Source organism: Callithrix jacchus, chromosome 22, assembly GCF_049354715.1.
Source record: "Callithrix jacchus isolate 240 chromosome 22, calJac240_pri, whole genome shotgun sequence".
NCBI classification, from domain to species: Eukaryota; Metazoa; Chordata; class Mammalia; order Primates; family Cebidae; genus Callithrix; species Callithrix jacchus.
This window is the reverse complement of record NC_133523.1, coordinates 31,849,671-31,867,025: the sequence shown is the minus strand read 5'-3', so window position 1 is coordinate 31,867,025 and position 17,355 is coordinate 31,849,671. Positions and strand designations below refer to the sequence as shown.

Here is a 17,355-nt window from a genome sequence, read left to right as displayed (position 1 = left end):
GAGTCTCCGATGAGCACAAGCGGGAGAAGAACGTGCTATAAGATGAGAGGGGGCACACTGGGCTTGGTTGCAGAAAAGTCCCGGTTGCCCCCAACACACACAGAGCAAGCAGAGACATTTATTTCTTCAGGCTGCAGAATGAAAGAGACCTAGGCTCAAATCCCGGTTCCGCCTTTGCATTTGCCCATCTGCGAAATGGGTATCATCAGACCGCTTCCGGGGAGGATGGGGACGCAGCCAGCGCTTCTCCTCTGGGGCTGGTACTGCGGGCAGCCGCGCCCTGCAGCCTGCTCCCGAGACGCGGCGGTCTCTCCGATGCCGCCCCCTCGCGGCGCAGGCCTGGCTCTGCAGGCGAAAATGGTGGGGGCTCCCAACACCGTCGCCGGAATTTCTCAACCCCAAGGCTAGGCGGTTTATTGCCTCTGCTGTTGGAGCCATGGCTCCCCCTTGCGGTGTCTGCGAATTCGGCAAACAAATGACACTGAAAATCCCAGAATCAAGACTTGGTAATAAGATACATGAGATGTTTTCCAATTAAAATGGTTAATTTGGTTTTACTTAACCCATTTTAGATTTTTAAATCGTTTTTCTGGAAATGCGTAGGGGGATGGGTCTATGTTGCCCAGGCTGGTCTCAAACCCCTGGCCTCAAGTGATCCTCCCGCCTCAGCCTCCCAAAGTGCTGGGATTACAGGCGTGAGCCACTGTGCTTGAACAGCTTTTTTATTTACATGCATATTAAAGAAAATATAAATAATGTACATAAACAAAGTACACAAGTACACTTTGTAAGTCTGGGCTTAAATAATTTGCAAAATAGGCTGGGCGCGGTGGCTCATGCCTATAATCCCAGCACTTTGGGAGGACGAGGCAGGTGGATCACGAGGTCAAGAGATCGAGACCATCCTGGTCAACATGGTGAAACCACGTCTCTACTAAAAATACAAAAATTAGCTGGGCACGGTGGTGCACGCCTGTAATCCCAGCTACTCGGGAGGCTGAGGCAGGAGAATTGCTTGAACCCAGAAGGCGGAGGTTGCAGTGAGCCGAGATCGTGCCATTGCACTCCAGTTTGGGTAACAACAGCGAAACTCTGTCTCAAAAAAAAATAATAATAATAATAACAATTTGCAAAATAATAAGGCCATGCTAATAAGCAGACTTTTTTTTTTTTTTTTTTGGAGACAGAGTCTCTGTCGCTCAGGCTGGAGTGCAGTGGCTCTATCTCTGCTCACTGCAACCTCCACCTCCCAGGTGCAAGCGATTCTGCTGCCTCAGCCTCCTGAGTAGCTGGAATTACAGGCATGCGCCACCACGCTCAGCTAATTTTTGAGTTTTTTTAGCAGAGATGGGGTTTCACCATGTTGGCCAGGCTGGTCTCAAACTCCTGACCACAAATGATCTGCCCACCTCAGCCTCCCAAAGTGCTGGGATTACAGGCATGAGCCATGGCACATGGCCAATATTTTCATTATCAGATAGTTGGTAACTGTTAAAATTTGCAAGTTATATAAAATGTCCAATCAAAGCAAAACAATCAATGGGGCATTAACATGCCACCAGTCATAAAAGGTATCTGTTTCACTATGAAACAGAAAGCTGGTGTACTTTGATGTCAAACTTGAATTTTCATGATTATTTCTTACTGTTACGTAAGTCAGTCTTCAAAACAATAAATGTTGAGGTGCTAATTACTTCTTTTTTTTTTTTTTTTTTTTTTGAGACAGAGTTTCGCTCTTGTTACCCAGGCTGGAGTGCAATGGCGCGATCTCGGCTCACCGCAACCTCCACCTCCTGGGTTCAGGAAATTCTCCTGCCTCAGCCTCCTGAGTAGCTGGGATTACAGGCACACGCCACCATGCCCAGCTAATTTTTTGTATGTTTAGTAGAGATGGGGTTTCACCATGTTGACCTGGATGGTCTCGATCTCTTAACCTCGTGATCCACCTGCCTTGGCCTCCCAAAGTGCTGGGATTACAGGCGTGAGCCACCGCGCCCGGCGCTAATTACTTCTTTTAAAAAATCACAATGCCAGCATCTCCTAAGGCTGAACATATGTCTATCCTATGACCCAGGCCATTTGTCCCTGGGAACTCCTTTATGCAACAAACTACAAAACAACAAACCCTGGCTGGGGGTTAGAATCTGATTTCAGAGTTGCCACATTATATTATTTAAAGTGTCCAGTTTTCAAAAAAAAAAGTTACGAGACATTAAAAAAAAAAACAAGAAAATAGCAGGGCGCAGTGACTCATGCCTGTAATCCCAGCACTTTGGGAGGCCGAGGCGGGCAGATCACCTGAGGTGGAGAGTTTGAGACCAGACTGACCAACAAGGAGAAACCCTGTCTCTACTAAAAATACAAAATTAGCTGGGTGTGGTGACGCATGTCTGTAATCTGAGCTACTCAGGAGGCTGATGCAGGAGAATCGGTTGAACCCAGGAGGCGGAGGTTGTGGTGAGCCAAGATAGCATCATTGTACTCAGCTCGGGCAATAAGAGTGAAACTCTGTCTTGAAAAAAAAAAAAAAAAGGAAGAAAAAGAAAATATAGCTTATAAAGAAGGGAAAAAGCAATCAATACAAAGTTTCTCAGGAAGTCTAGACATTGAACTTGCTTTAAATAAGCTCCTGAAAATATGTTCAAAGAGCTAAAGGAAGTCATCTAAACAACTAAATCAAAGTATGAGAAAGTGTATCACCAAATAGAGAATAAAAATTAAAGTAGAATTGTTTTTTGAGATGGAGTCTCACTTCCTCAGGCTGGAGTGCAGTGGTGCCATCTTGGCTCACTGCAACCTCCACCTCCCAGGTTCTATCGATTCTCCTGACTCAGCCTCCAGAGTAACTAGGATTGCAGGCGCCTGCTGCCACACCTAGTAAATTTTTGTATTTTTTATTTTGTATTTTATTTTTAGTATAGATGGGGTTTCAGCATGTTGGCCAGGCTAGTCTTGAACTCCTGACCTCAAGTGATCCACCCACCTTGGCCTCCCAGAGTGCTGGGATTAGAGGTGTGAACCACCATGCCTGGCCTAAAAGCAGAAATTATTTTAAAAGAACTAAACAGAAATTTGGGACTTGAAAAGTACAGTAACTAAAATGAAAAACTTCAACAGAGAGTTCAGCAAGATTTAAGTAGGTGGAAGAAAAGGTCAGTGAATATGAGAATAGATGAGTTGAGATGATCAAACCTAAGGAACAAAAAGAAAAAAGAATGAAGAAAAATGAACAGAGCTTCAGAGACCTGTGAGACATCATCAAATAATCGGAGTCCCAGAAGCAGAGGACAAAAAGGAAGGGGTAAAAAAGAGTATATGAAGAAAGAATGGCTGAGAACTCCCAAAATCTGATGGAAAAAACCATTAGTCTATAGAGCCAAGAAGCTCAACAATCTTCAACTAGGATAAATTCAAAGATATCCATCACTAGACATATCATAATCAAATTGTTGAAAGATAAAAAGAGAACCTTGAGGCCGGGCACGGTGGCTCACGCCTATAATCCCAGCACTTTGGGAGGCCAAGGCAGGTGGATCACGAGGTCAAGAGATCGAGACCATCCTGGTCAACGAGGTGAAACCCCATCTCTACTAAAAATACAAAAATTAGCTGGGTGTGGTGGCGCACGCCTGTAGTCCCAGCTACTTGAGAGGCTGAGGTTGGAGGATCTCTTGAGCCTAGGAGTTCAAGGGTGCTGTGAGCTATGACTGGGCCACTGCACTTCTAGCTGGGTGACAGAGCAAGGCCTTGTGTCGAAATAAATAAATAAATAAAAAAGAAAAGAAAAGAAAAAAGATGAGATTAGAACATGTGGAAAAGCGCAGGTTGGGCATGGTTGTTTAGGCTTGTAATCCCAGCACTTTGGGAGGCTTTGGCAGACAAATCACCTGAGCTCAGGAGTTTGAGCCCAGCTTAAGCAACATGGTGACGTCCCGTCTCTATCAAAAACAAACAAATTAAAACTAGCTGGGTATGAGATCATGCCACTACACGTCAGCCTGGGTGACAGAGTAAGATCCTATCTCAAAAAAAAAAGTTGAAAGGGGTAATTAAATAAATAAATAAATATATATATATATTTTTTGAGATGAAGTGTCGCTCTTGTTGCCCAGGCTGGAGTGCAATGGCATGATCTTGGCTCACCGCATCCTCCGCCTCCCAGATTCAAGCGATTCTCCTGCCTTGGCCTCCTGAGTAGCTGGGATTACAGGTATGCACCACCATTCCCGGCTAATACTGTGTATTGTTAGTAGAGACAGGGTTTCTTCATGTTAGTCAGGCTGGTCTCAAAGTCCTGACCTCAGGTTATCTGCCCACCTCACCCTCCCAAAATGCTGGGATTACAGGCATGAGCCACCATATCCTAAATATCCATTTTCAAATCTGCCCGCATGGAAATTATATTCCAGTGGTGCAGTGATGAAGGATATTTGGCATGTTAGTGGTAAGTCCTTAAGAAACAAAAGGAATGAAGGGGCACAAAGCGGGAGGAGTTGAAGTTGTCGGCTGGGTGGTCAGGCAAGGCCTCGATAAATGAAGACCTGAAGGTGGTGAGGGGGTGAGTCTGTGGGCAGCTGGTGGACAAACACTACAGGCCAAGCAAACAGCAAGGGTAAAGGACTCGGGTTGGACCCAGCCTGGTGTGACAAAATACTTCATTTGCTCACAGAGTTTCTGCGCACTGAAGAGGCCAGTGTGGCAGGGACCATGTGAGCAAACGGAAATAGATCAGGGAGTAAATGGGCACCATATCAAATCAGATCAGTATATTTACAAATACTTCTAGATGCAAAGGCTATCTCTAAAGGAATGTACAGGTAACACTGGCATGGGTGGCAGCCCCTGGGCAGAATTGGGTGGCTGGACTCAGGGAGTTTAGCACCTTGGCTTTTCACTGGCTATCCTATTTCATTTGAAATTTTCCTGGTGGGTGGGCGCGGTGGCTCACGCCTGTCACCCCAGCACTTTGGGAGGCCGAGGCGGGTGGATCACAAGGTCAAGAGATTGAGACCATCCTGGTTAACATGGTGAAACCCGTCTCTACTAAAAATACAAAAAATTAGTTGGGCATGGTGGCGCGTGCCTGTAATCCCAGCTACTCAGGAGGCTGAGGCAGGAGAATTTCCTGAACCCAGGAAGTGGAGGTTGCGGTGAGCCGAGATCGCGCCATTGCACTCCAGCCTGGGTAACAAGAGCGAAACTCCATCTCAAAAAAAAAGAACTCTTCCTGGTGTTGGCTGGGTGCAGTGCCTCATGCCTGTAATCCCAGCACTTTGGGAGGCTGAGGTGGGCAGATCATCTAAGGTCAGGAGTTGGGAGACCAACCTGGCCAACATGGCAAAATCTTGTCTCAACTAAAAGTACAAAAATTAGCTGGGTGTGGTGGCGGGCGCTTGTAATCCCAGCCACTCAGGAGGCTGAGGCAGGAGAATTGCTTGAACCTGGGAGGTGGAGGCTGCAGAGAGCTGAGATCATGCCACTGCACTCCAGCCTGGGCAAAAAAAAAGGTATCTGGAGGCTGAAGAGTAGTTTGAATCCAGGAGGTGGAGGTTGCAGAGAGCTGAGATGACGCCACTGCACTCCAGCCTGGGCAACAGAGCAAGACTCCATCTCAAAAAATAAAAAATAAATAGGTATCTCCAAGAGATACATATAGTTACTTATTTCTGGATAAAATATAATCTCCAGGATTGGCTTTAAAATGATGTACGGTGGTGGAGGGGGGAGTGGTCGTTAGAGATAAAACAGATGGGTCATTTGTTGACAACTGTACACACAGCCTGCTGATTCTGTATTTTCTTTTTAGTAGAGACAGGGTTTTTCCATGTGGTCAGGCTGGTCTTGAACTCACAACCTCAAGTGATCCGCCCACCTCTGCCTCCCAAAGTGCTGGGACAGGCGTAAACCATTGTGCCTGGCCAGGAGCTCTTTACTGTACAGGCAGTGGCTGACGCCTGTAATCCAAGCTCTTTGGGAGGCCGAGGCTGGTGGATCACTTGAGGTCAGGAGTTGGAGACCAGCCAGGCCAACATGGAAAACCCCTGTCTCTATTAAAAAGAAAATACAATATTCAAGATGGTGAAACCCTGTCTCTATTAAAAATGCAAAAAATAGCCGGGTGTGGTGGCATGCCCCTGTAATCGCAGCTACTTGATAGACTGAGGTGGGAGAATTGCTTGAACCTGGGAGGCGGAGGCTGCAGTGAACTAAGATTGCACTACTGCACTCCAGCCTGGACTGATTTTTTTTTTAAACTAAATTAAATTTGGCGGCGTGGTGACTCACACCTGTAATCCGAGCACTTTGGGAGGCTGAGGTGGGCAGATCACAAGGTCAGGAGTTCACGACCAGCCTGACCAACATGGTGAAACCTCATCTCTGTAAAAAAAAAAAAAAAAAATTAAAGTTCAAAAACAAAACAGAAGAGATATTCATGGACCCTCTCCTTGGTCAGAGCACTGATTCCAGCCAGCTTCTTGCCCAACTGCCCAGCTCATTCACAAGTACAGTCTCACTTTTCCAACGAGTTTTTATTAGCAGTTAAGTCATGATTTAGGATCCCGGGGCGGGGATCACTGGGTACTAGGTCTCCCTTTACCACTGTGGGAGAAGGACAGAGGACGCAGGAGAGGGTGGTGCAGCCAGTTCAGATCTTCCCGGGAAAAGTGCCATCAGCCCGCTGCTCGTCCCAGTCTGTGACCTGTGGAAAGACAGTGTTACTCCCTCCGAGGTGGGGAAATTGAATGGGTGGGCTTCTTATCTTCCTCCTTTGCCCACCTATTTGTTCAACCAATATCGATGGGTACCTGCTGTGTGCCAACCTCTATTCCAGGGGCCAGGGAATCAGCAGTGACCCCGAAAGACAGAAATCACTGTTCTGATGAGCTGACATGCTGGGAGGAGAGCAAAGGGCAGGAAAACCCCAGGCCCACTGCAGAGCTGTCGCTGGGGAGATCTGTCACTGTACAGAGCCCCAACGGTGGGCCCTGCTTCCAGAACCTCGGGTCAACACTGTGCTGTCTGTCCAAAGAGGGGAGATGGAATAGTAGCCAGCTGTGGAAAAAAAGAAGGTTGATTGATGTTCTGGCATTATCTTCAAGATACACAGTTGGGTGCAAAAACGGTGCCAAACAGAATACACAGTGCAATCCCACCACTGACCACAGGCAATGCTTCGTACAAGCGGTGATGGAGGCCAGGTGTGGTGACTCGGGCCTGCCGAGCACCTTGGAGGGCCACTGCGGGAGGACTGCTTGAGCCCAGGAGTTTGAGACCAACCTGGACAACACAGCAAGACCCCCATCTCTACAAAAAATTAAAAAATAAGCTGGGCATAGTGGCTCATGCCTATAATTCCAGCACGTTGGGAGGCTGTGGTGGGAGGATCACTTGAGCCCAGGAGTTTGAAACCAGCCTGGTGAACATGTCTCTACAAAAAAAAATACAAAACTTAGCCAGGCATGGTGGCATGCACCTGTAGTCCCAGCTACTAGGGAGGCTGAGGTGGGAGAACTGCTTGAACCCAGGAGTTCAAGGCTGCAGTGAGCTATGATGCTACCACTGCACACTGCACTCCAGCCTGAGTGATAGTGAGGCTCTGCCTCCTAAAAAAAAAAAAAGATGGGCCGGGCGTGGTGGCTCGCACCTGTAATCCCAGCACTTTGGGAGGCCGAGGTGGGCAGATCACAAAGTCAGGAGTTCAAGACCAGACTGGCCAACATGGTGAAACCCTGTCTCTACTAAAAAATACAAAAATTAGCTGGGCATGGTGGCTTGTACCTGTAATCCCAGCTACTTGGGAGGCTGAGGCAGGAGAATTGCTTGAATGGGACCCAGGAGGTGGGGGTTGCAGTGAGCTGAGATTGGGCCACTGCACTCCAGCCTGGGCTACAGAGTGAGACTCCATCTCAAAAAAAAAAGATGTTAAGGCCCATGTCAAATTTATATTCCCTAAAGGCAACACTCTACTCTTTGTGGACCTCACAGACAGTTACAAGCATATACATTTTTTATAAAAGGATTTTTTTTCTTTTCTTTTTTTAGAGACGGGGTCTCCCTATGTTGCCCAGGCTGGAGGGCAGTGGCTATTCACAGGCGCGATCCCACTGCTGATCAGCACGAGAGTTTTGATCTGCTCTGTTTCCAATCTGGGCCAGTTCACCCCTCCTTAGACAACCTGGTGGTCCGATCCCGGGAGGACCATATTTACGCCGAACTTAGTGCAGACACGGATGGGCATAGCCACTACAGCCCAGAACTCCTGGGCTCAAGGGATCCTCCCACCTCAGCCTCAGCCTCCCGAGTAGCTGGGACTACAGGCCCGCACCACCACGCCCAGTGCATATACATTTTATACACATACACCCTCACATTTATATGCTCTAAGGCAGGGGTCCCTGAGCCCCAACCAGTATCTACCAGGTACTGGTCTGTGGCCAGTTAGGAACTGGGCCACACAGCAGGAGGTAAGTGGCGGGCAGGCGAGAGGAGCTGCCCCCGTATTTACAGCCGCTCCCCAATGCTTACTGCCTGACAGCGCGCAATAGATTCTCACAAGAGTGCGAACCCCATTGTGAACTGTGCATGTGAGGGATCTAGGTTGTGCGCTTATGAGAATCCAATGCCTGATGATCTGTCACTGTCTCCTGGCACCCCAGATGGGACCGACTAGTTGCAGAAAACAAGCTCAGGGCTCCCACTGATTCTACAGTATGGTGAGTTGTATAATTATTTCATTATATAACGTAATAATAATAGAAATAAGTGCACAATAAACGTAATACGCCATCCACAAATCCGTCAGTGGAAAACCTGTTTCCATGAAACCGGTCCCTGGTGCCAAAAAGGGTGAGGACCACTGGGGTAAGGAACAGTGGATGAAAGCATGGACAACAGAGGCTGAATCTGAATCCCTGCTCCATCACTTCCCAGCTGTGAGACCGTGGCCAAGTTACTCAACCTTTCCGGGCTTCAGGTTTCCCATTCTGTAAAATGAGGATACTAACAATAGTACCTGCCTCATATGGTTGTTTTAGCATGTTGACCTTATGTGATGCTAAGTTGGTGGGGTGCGGTGGCTCACACCTGTAATCCTAGTGCTTTGGGAGGCTGAGGAGGGTGGATCACCTGAGGTCAGGAATTTGAGACCAGCCTGGCCAACCCAGTGAAACCCCATCTCTCCTAAAAATACAAAAGTTAGCTACGCATGGTGGCAGGCGCCTGTAATCCCAGAAACTCGGAAGGCTGAAGCAGGAGAATTGCTTGAAGCCAGGAGGCAGAGGTTGCAGTGAGCTGAGATTGCGCCACTGCACTCCAGCCTGGGAGACTGAGTGAGACTCTGTATTAAAAAAAAGAAAAAAAAAATAGTGCTGGGCCACGCACGGTGGCTCATGCCTGTAATCCAGCACTTTGGGAGGCCGAGGCGGGCGGATCACCTGAGGTCGGGAGACCAGTCTGACCAACATGAAGAAACCCTGTCTCTACTAAAAATACAAAATTAGCCGGGTGTGGTGACACATGCCTGTAATCCCAGCTACTCAGGAGGCTGAGGCAAGAGAATGGCTTGAACCTGGGAGGCGGAGGTTTCGGTGAGCCAAGATCACACCATCACACTCCAGCCTGGGCAACAAGAGCGAAACTCCATCTCAAAAAAAAAAAATAGGTGGTAACAACATAGCCGGCCATAGTAAGTGCCATCTGTTCGCGCCTACTTTATGTACATACACATACCATCCTCGCAAACTGGGTCCTACTGTATCAATTGTTCTGCAACTTGCTTTTCCTGGGTCTTAGCATTCTTTCTAAGTGCCAGCATGTAGATCACCACAGGCTCTATAAAGACTATCAAGATAATAATTTAACTTGGGTTATTTCCAAATATTCCCCATTACAAACAACGCTGCAATGGGCATCTTTGCACATGGAGACTTTTGTAGCATGCCTAGATATGGAACTGCCGAGTTAAAGAAGAGTAATTTTTTTTTTAATTTTGAAAGATTTGGCTGAGTTCTGTGGCTCATGCTTGTAATGCCAACACTTTGGGAGGCTGAGGCAGGCAGACTGCTTTGAGCTCAGGAGTTTGAGACCAGCCTAGGCAACATGGCGAAACCCCGTTTCTACAAAAAATACAAAAATGAGGACAGGTGTGGTGGCTCATGCCTGTAGTCCCAGCTACTGAGGAGGCTGAGGCAGGAGAATCACTTGAACCCACAAGGCGGAGGCTGCAGTGAGCCGAGATCATGCTACTGCACTCCAGCATGGGCAAAAGAGCAAGACTGTCTCAGATAGGTAGATAGATAACACCAGGCACAGTGGCACATGCCTGTAGTCCCAGCTACTCAAGTGGCTGAGGCAAGAGGAACATTTGAACCCAGGCATTTGAGTGCAGCCTGGGCAATACAGTGAGATGCTGTCTTTAATTTTTTTTTTAAACAAAGGGCAGGGGCATAGCAAAGAGCTATTAAATATTGACAACAGATTTTTGCTCAGATCAGGGTTGAAAGGACTTATTGTGTTATTATTTAGAAATGCACACTGGGTCCGGGTGTGGTGACTCACGCCTGTAATCCCAACACTTTGGGAGGCCGAGGTGGGTGGATCTTGAGGTCAGGAGTTCAAGACCAGCCTGGTCAACATCGTGAAACTCTCTCTCTACTAAAAATACAAAAAATTAGCTGGGCATGGTAGTGTGCACCTGTAACCCCAGCTACTTTTGAGGCTGGGGCAGGAGAATTGCTTGAATCTGAGAGGCAGAGGTTATACTGAACCGAGATTGTGCCACTGCACTCCAGCCTGGGCAACAGATCAAGACTCCATCTCAAAAAAGAAAAAAAAAAAGAGAGAGAGAAGAGCACACTGAAGTAGGCAGGGGTGAAATGCCATGTCTGGGACTTGCTTTAGAATACTTCTGCAAAGGAAAGAAATAAAAGAAAAGGGGTACATGAAGAAGCTGTGGAAAAATCTTGATAACTATTCATTTTGGGTGATGGATGTATTAGGGGGTCAATGAAGTCTTCTCTCTACTTTGAAAATGTTCATAATAAAAAAGGACAGGACTGCACCAAATTGTGACTGCACAGGGATGACAGCCCAGTACTGAGCGTGTATCTGGAGAGTGCGTGAGCGAGCTACCCCTAGTGAGATGCCCTGGTCACCTCAGCTGACAGCCCTCACTGGTTGAGGGGCGTCAGCAGGAGAAAGGGAGGCAATTCTAAGAAGGAGGAAAGGCTCTGAGTCACTCCCTCTGCCCCTCACAGATGAGCTCCCACCACGCCACCACACTCCTCTCTGCTAAGACCCCCACCCCGGCATCCAGAGGGCCCCAGTAGGAGGCACATACCCAGGATATGGGGCAGAGGGACTTGTATACACGCCGGTACCATTGGCACACAGACACATCATCTCCTTTAGCACTCAGGGCCTTCTCACAGCGGTGGAAGTCTGCGAAGAAAGGGCGTCAAGTCAGCCCAGATCAAGAGCTGGAACACATTTCTTTCTTTCTTTTTTTTCTTTTTAAAGGTAGCGTCTTGCTCTGTCACCCAGGCTGGAGTGCAATGGCGTGATCTCGATTCACTGCAACCTCTACCTCCTCCCAGGTTCAAATGATTAATCCCAAGCAGCTGGGATTACAGGCACCTGCCACCGCGCCCAGCTAATTTTTGTATTTTTAGTAGAGACAGTGTTTTGCCATGTCGGCCAGGCTGATCTCGATCTGCCCACCTCAGCCTCCCAAAGTCCTGGGATTACAGGTGTGAGCTACTGTGCCAGCCATGGAACACATTTCTGATCAAAACTCAATGAGAAATACTTTTTACTTCATGATCAGTTATGCAGACATAATAATAACACGCAGACAGGAAACATATTTTACAAGTATAAGAACAAGGGCTAGACATCTTACTAAATTGATATTGCAACCCCCCCCCAGAGAACTGCTGTTTATTTCTGGCACCAGGAATGATGGAGAAAGATGAGTGGCATGTGTGGGGATCGTGGAAATCCAGAAACAAGACAAGAGCAGTGGGGAAGATAATCTTGATGCCAGGATGCTGAGTCCCAAGAATGAAGGCAAAAAGGGAACCATCTGGTGGTTTTTTTTTTTTTTGAGATGGAGCTTTGCTCCTGTTGCCCAGGCTGGAGTGCAATGTCACGATATTGGCTCACTGCAACCTCTGCCTCCCAGGTTTAAGCGATTCTCCTGCCTCAGCCTCCCAAGTAGCTGGGACTACAGGTGCCCACCCCACACCTGGCTGATTTCTCTTGTATTTTTAGTAGAGACCGGGTTTCACCACACTGGCCAGGTCTTGAACTCCTGACCTCCAGTGATCCGCCCCCTCGGCCTCCCAAAGTGCTGAGATTACAGGCATGTGCCACTGTGCCAGGCAAATCATCTGGTAGATAATCTAGGCCGGGTGAGCTGGCTCACACCTGTAATCCCAGCACTTTGGGAGGCTAAGGCAGGCAGATCACTGGAAGTCAGGAGTTTGAGACCACCCTGACCAATATGGAGAAACCCCATCTCTACTACAAAATACAAAATTAGCTGGGTGTGGTGGCACACGCCTGTAATCCCAGCTACTTGGGAGGCTGAGGTAGGAGAATCACTTGAACCCGGGAGGCGGAGGCTGCAGTGAGTTGAGATTGTGCCACTGCACTCCAGCCTAGACGACAAGAACAAAACTACATCAATAACATAACAACATAACACGGATAAAAGAAAACATAAAATAAAGTAAAATAATAAACATGGTGGTAAAAAACAAAGATGTGAGGCCAGGTGCAGTGGCTCACACCTGTAATCCCAGCACTTTGAGAGGCCGAGGCAGTGGATCATGAGGTCAGAAGTTCAAGACCAGCCTAGCCAAGATGGTAAAACCCCGTCTCTACTAAAAATAGGAAAAAATTAGCTGGGTGTGGTGGTGGGTGCCTGTAATCATTCCAGCTACTTGGGAGGCTGAAGCAGAGAATTGCTTGAATCCAGGAGGCAGAGGTTGCAGTGAGCCGAGATTGTGCCATTGCACTCCAGCCTGGGCAACAAGAGCAAAAAAACTCTGTCTCAAAAAAACGAAAGCAAAAACAAGGATGTGATCACCCCTATTAGTAGAGTTACTTCTCTACTGGGGAGTGCATAGTGTTGTGTTCCAGACAGGGCATAAGGAAGGCAAGGTAGAGGAGAGGAGAGTGTGGGTGATGTTTACTTTTCTACCCAGGTTATGGGTGCACAAGGGGTTCTCTTTGGAATTATTCAGCTGTACATGTTTTTTATGTACTTTCTGTACATGTTACATTAGGCACACACATACACATTAAAAAAAAATCATTGTAGGGGTCAGGCACAGTGGCTCACGCTTGTAATCCCAACACTTTGGGAAGCTGAGGCAGGAAGATCGCTTGAAGCCAAGAGTTTGAGACCAGCCTGGGCAACAGAATGAGACCTCTTCTCTAAAAAAAAAATTAGCCAAATGCAGTAGTGTGGGTCCGTGGTCCCAGCTACTCAAGAGGCTGAGGCAGGACAACCTCTTGAGCCCAGGAGATTAGGCTGCAGTGAGCTATGATTGTGCCATTGCACTCCAGCCTAGGTGACAGAGTGAGATCCCATCTCTGGGGGAAAAAAAAAATACACCACAAAAATAAAACCATAATAATAATAAACAAATTAAAATTAAAAAAAGTCATTGCAGGAACCAAAGTTTGTAACCCAAGCCTGGACCTGAAGAGCAAGTGATAAGAAGCATGGGTCCCCTAGAGGAAGGATGTCCAGAAGAAAAGGGAGGATGCTGGGATGGATGGGTCCCCTAGGAAGAGGCAAGAGGTGAGTGACTAGAGGTGTGGGGCCAGGGAAAGGTCCTGCTTACCCAGGTAGTTCTGCCAGCAGTTCCTGGTCTGGTTCTGGTTGGGAAAGCGGCTGTCAAAAGGGGCAGTCTTGTAGTTCTTAAGTTTGGCCTTCATCTCTTCTGCCATGGTGCTGAATCCTGGAGATGAAAGGAGTGGGTGTTGGCAGGGGCCCCGAGCAAGTCAGACTACCCAGGATCAATGGAAGAGAGGAGGCACTGAAGAATGGTGGGGGTGTGAACAAGTTCCTGCCTCTCAACATATATGCAGAGATGAGGGGCAGGGCGCTCCACACATCTGTGCGTGGAAGTTGTGGCAGCATTAGGGTGCGACTCCTCAGCAAAATCAAGCCTGGTTCCCAAATAACATGAGCTAACACTGAATGCTTACTACATGCCAGGTGCTGTTCTACACACCTGACTCCTACGGCTGCTCTAAAAGTAGGAACGTAGGAACTATTACTATCACCACTGCCCAGACGAGGAAGGAACAGGGTGTCTAAGTGACTTCCTAAGGTTATCTGGCATAAAAATAAATGGTGGGCTACCTCCATTTTTGGCATAATCTACACTGCAAAGGTTCTTAATCTTTTTGGTGCCACAGACTCCTCAGTGGTCTCACGAATCCCATAAACCTCTCACTGAATATGTTTTTTTTTTTTTTTGAGACAGACCCTTGTTCTGTTGCCCAGGCTGGAGTGCAGTGATGCGATCTAGGCTCACTGCAACCTTTGCCTCCCAGGTTCAAGCAATTCTGTTGCCGCAGCCTCCTGAATAGCTGAGATTACAGGTGCCCACCACCACACCCAGCTACTTTTTTTGCATTTGAGTAGAGACGAGGTTTCACCATGTTGGTCAGACTGGTCTCGAACTTCTGACCTGAGATGATCCACCCACCTTGGCCTCCCAAAGTGCTGGGATTACAGGCGCGAGCCACCAAACCTGGCCTGAATATGTTTAAATGTATTACAACATTGCATAGGTTCCATGAGTACATGAAGAAGTTAAAAAAAAAAAACAAAAAACTGGAATAGTATCACAAAGAAAACCAGTTATATCCAGCTGAGGATTCATTAAGAAATACAATTCTGGCCAGGTGCGGTGGCTCATGCCTATAATCGTAACACTTTGGGAGGCCAAACCAGGTGGATCACCTAAGATCAAGAGTTCAAGACCAGACCGGCCAACATGGTGAAATCCTGTCTCTACTAAAAATACAAAAATTAGCCAGGTGTGGTGGTGGGTGCCTGTAATCCCAGCTATTTGGGAGGCTGAGGCAGGAAAATCGCTTGAACCTAGGAGGTGGAGGTTGCAGTGAGCTGAGATTACACCATTGCACTCCAGTCTGGGTGACAGAGCAAGACCCCCTGCAACCTCACTCAAGTAACCATGAGTGGATATAGTATTTTGTGACATCTGCATTTATAATGTGATATAAGAATATCTGTGATTTTAGGTGGGGCACTGTGGCTCACACCTACAATCCCAACACTTTGGGACGCTGAGGTAGGAGTATCACTTGAGCGCAGGAGTTCAAGACCAGCTTGTGAAACCCCATCTCTACAAAAAAATAGTAAAATTAGCCAGGTGTGGTGGCGCATGCCTGTGGTCCCAGCTACTGAGGTAGGATCGTTTGCACGGGGATGCAGAGGTTACGGTGAGCCAAGATTTCTCCACTGCATGCCAGCCTGGGTACACAGAGACCTTCTCAAAAAAGGAGAAAAAAATATCTATGGTTTTGATTGCTAACAAAATCACAGCTGCTGCTAGTACTAACGAGGTTGTTGCCTCAAAAGGTTAATACACAGATAGAATTCCACCCCCTCACCCCAATTCAAATACTGGGGTAATTCCACACAGTCACCCCAATTCAAATACATTCCTGGAATTCTTCCAACTCTGCAGACCGAGGGTTAAAAATCTTTAATATAATGTCTCTGAAGAAGTGACACATAATGTTCGTCGGGAACCTGAAAGTGTCTATATTCGAGGGAATCCCAGGAGTCGTGGGGCTATACAGAAACCTGCAGAGCAGCGTCAAATTCAAGCGATGCAAAGTGGTGGTGGGGGTCTGGAGCACTAAAACGGTCTTTCGATGGGGAGGTGGGGTGTATGTAAAACACCACCGCTGGGGCACAGATGCAATCAGAAGGATGGTTACCGGCGATATCTCGAGCCGGTATCTGAGGATGAGGGTGCTTCGGAGGTGACGCTGCGGCCCCTCCCACGTCCAAAAGGGAGGATTGACAGAACACCAGGGAGTCAGGCTGCAGCCCAGGTAAGCCGCGGGAGGCCACGCCCCTGAATTTGCGATGAACCCTGGAGGACAAACTCCTGGGCCAAATCCTGGTCGCGTGTAGGCTCGGCTAGGTCCCTTGGTATCTCCAAACCTGTTTACTGTCAAAAGGGGATGATCCCAGGCCTGTCTTAGAACTCTCTGGTGGGAGAGTTAAATGAATAATTTAAGTTGTTTGGGATGTTGCCTTGCATCAAGGAAGAACTCCTGTTATATCACTGTTAGTTCTTACGAAGAACAGAACAACAGGGTCCCGGGGCCCAGGGAGGCTGGACGCCGCCAGCCAGAAGCCTCAACCCGTTCTCGGGGAAGCTAGGGTTCAGATCCTCAGCCCGTTAGGCTGGGGTTCCAGGTTCCAGAACCCTTCACACTCACCTAAAAGCACCCCCGATGCACCTTGCAGCTCAATGTGACCCTCTGCAAAGACTCCAGAGTCGGACAGGAACCGGAACTAAGGCCAGCCGGAAGCTGAGCGAGATGGGGTATAGGGGAGTCTTCCGGACGGCTAGAGCTCCCGCCCAGGAGGTGGCCAACGACGCCATTCAGGTCACGCCCAGCAAGAGAACTACGACTTTCTATTGGGCTGAATGCTTGTTTATTATCACTCCTGGCCCAGTCGTGAGCTTGCGCGGCTGGGGCTCGGACGCCCAGGTGTTTATCACCTCCGGGTCTTCACTCGGAGAATGCGTTGCAGATCCCGGGATGCGCTGGAGGGTCGGTGTGGGGAAAAATGTCTCAGCAAAAGTACTTTAATTCATGCAATAATTATTTATTGAACGCTTTTCTGCGTCAGGTACTTCTTTTCTTTTTAAAAAATTTCTTTTTTTTTGGTGCCGTGACTCGGAATTCTTTTTTTTTTTTTTTTTAATTTTATGACAGGGTCTTAGTCTGTGGCCCAGGCTGGAGGGCAGTGGTGCGAACTCGGCTCACTGCAACCTCCGCCTCCCGGCTTCAAGCGATTCTCCACCTCAGCCTCCCGAATAGCTGGGACTACAGGTGCCCACCACCACGCTCGGCTAATTTTTGTATTTTTTAGTAGAGACGGGGTTTCACCACGTGGGTCCAGCTGGTCTCGAACTCCTGACCAGCCTGTCTCTTTTGTTGTTGTTGCAGAAAGGTGATTTTATTCAAGGAGAGAAAAGAGAAAAAAGAAGAGAGAAAACTTCCACGAAGAGTGTGGAAGGGAAATCCAGGAGGGGGAAAGAGAGCTCCTACTATGTGGGAGGGGAT

General features: G+C 47.9%; 1 protein-coding gene across 2 annotated transcripts; it reads right to left on the bottom strand.

Moving 5' to 3' along the window:
- Window positions 1-6,511: 6,511 nt before the first annotated feature.
- On the bottom strand, window positions 6,512-16,578 carry COX6B1 (cytochrome c oxidase subunit 6B1). 2 transcript variants are annotated; one of them, XM_002762021.7, is made up of 4 exons: window positions 16,501-16,578; window positions 13,854-13,970; window positions 11,339-11,439; window positions 6,512-6,700 (listed from the first exon to the last, which is right to left on the bottom strand). In XM_002762021.7, exons 2-4 carry the CDS (start codon window positions 13,957-13,959, stop codon window positions 6,647-6,649), a joined length of 261 nt encoding a protein of 86 aa, XP_002762067.1. In that variant the 5' UTR covers window positions 13,960-13,970; window positions 16,501-16,578; the 3' UTR covers window positions 6,512-6,646. The 2 variants fall into 2 exon arrangements, with proteins under 2 accessions (XP_002762067.1, XP_054106287.1); XM_054250312.2 differs by lacking the exon at window positions 6,512-6,700 and adding an exon at window positions 6,991-7,053.
- Between the last annotated feature and the right edge of the window lie 777 nt (window positions 16,579-17,355).

Excerpts from the sequence above, each read along its gene's own strand:
- COX6B1 (XM_002762021.7), bottom strand. The coding sequence starts at position 13,959 with ATGGCAGAAGAGATGAAGGCCAAACTTAAGAACTACAAGACTGCCCCT. Across the intron at positions 11,440-13,853 it reads CTGCTGGCAGAACTACCTGG|ACTTCCACCGCTGTGAGAAG; the intron begins GTAAGCAGGACC and ends CTTTCTTCGCAG. Across the intron at positions 6,701-11,338 it reads CCCTCTGCCCCATATCCTGG|GTCACAGACTGGGACGAGCA; the intron begins GTATGTGCCTCC and ends GTCTTTCCACAG.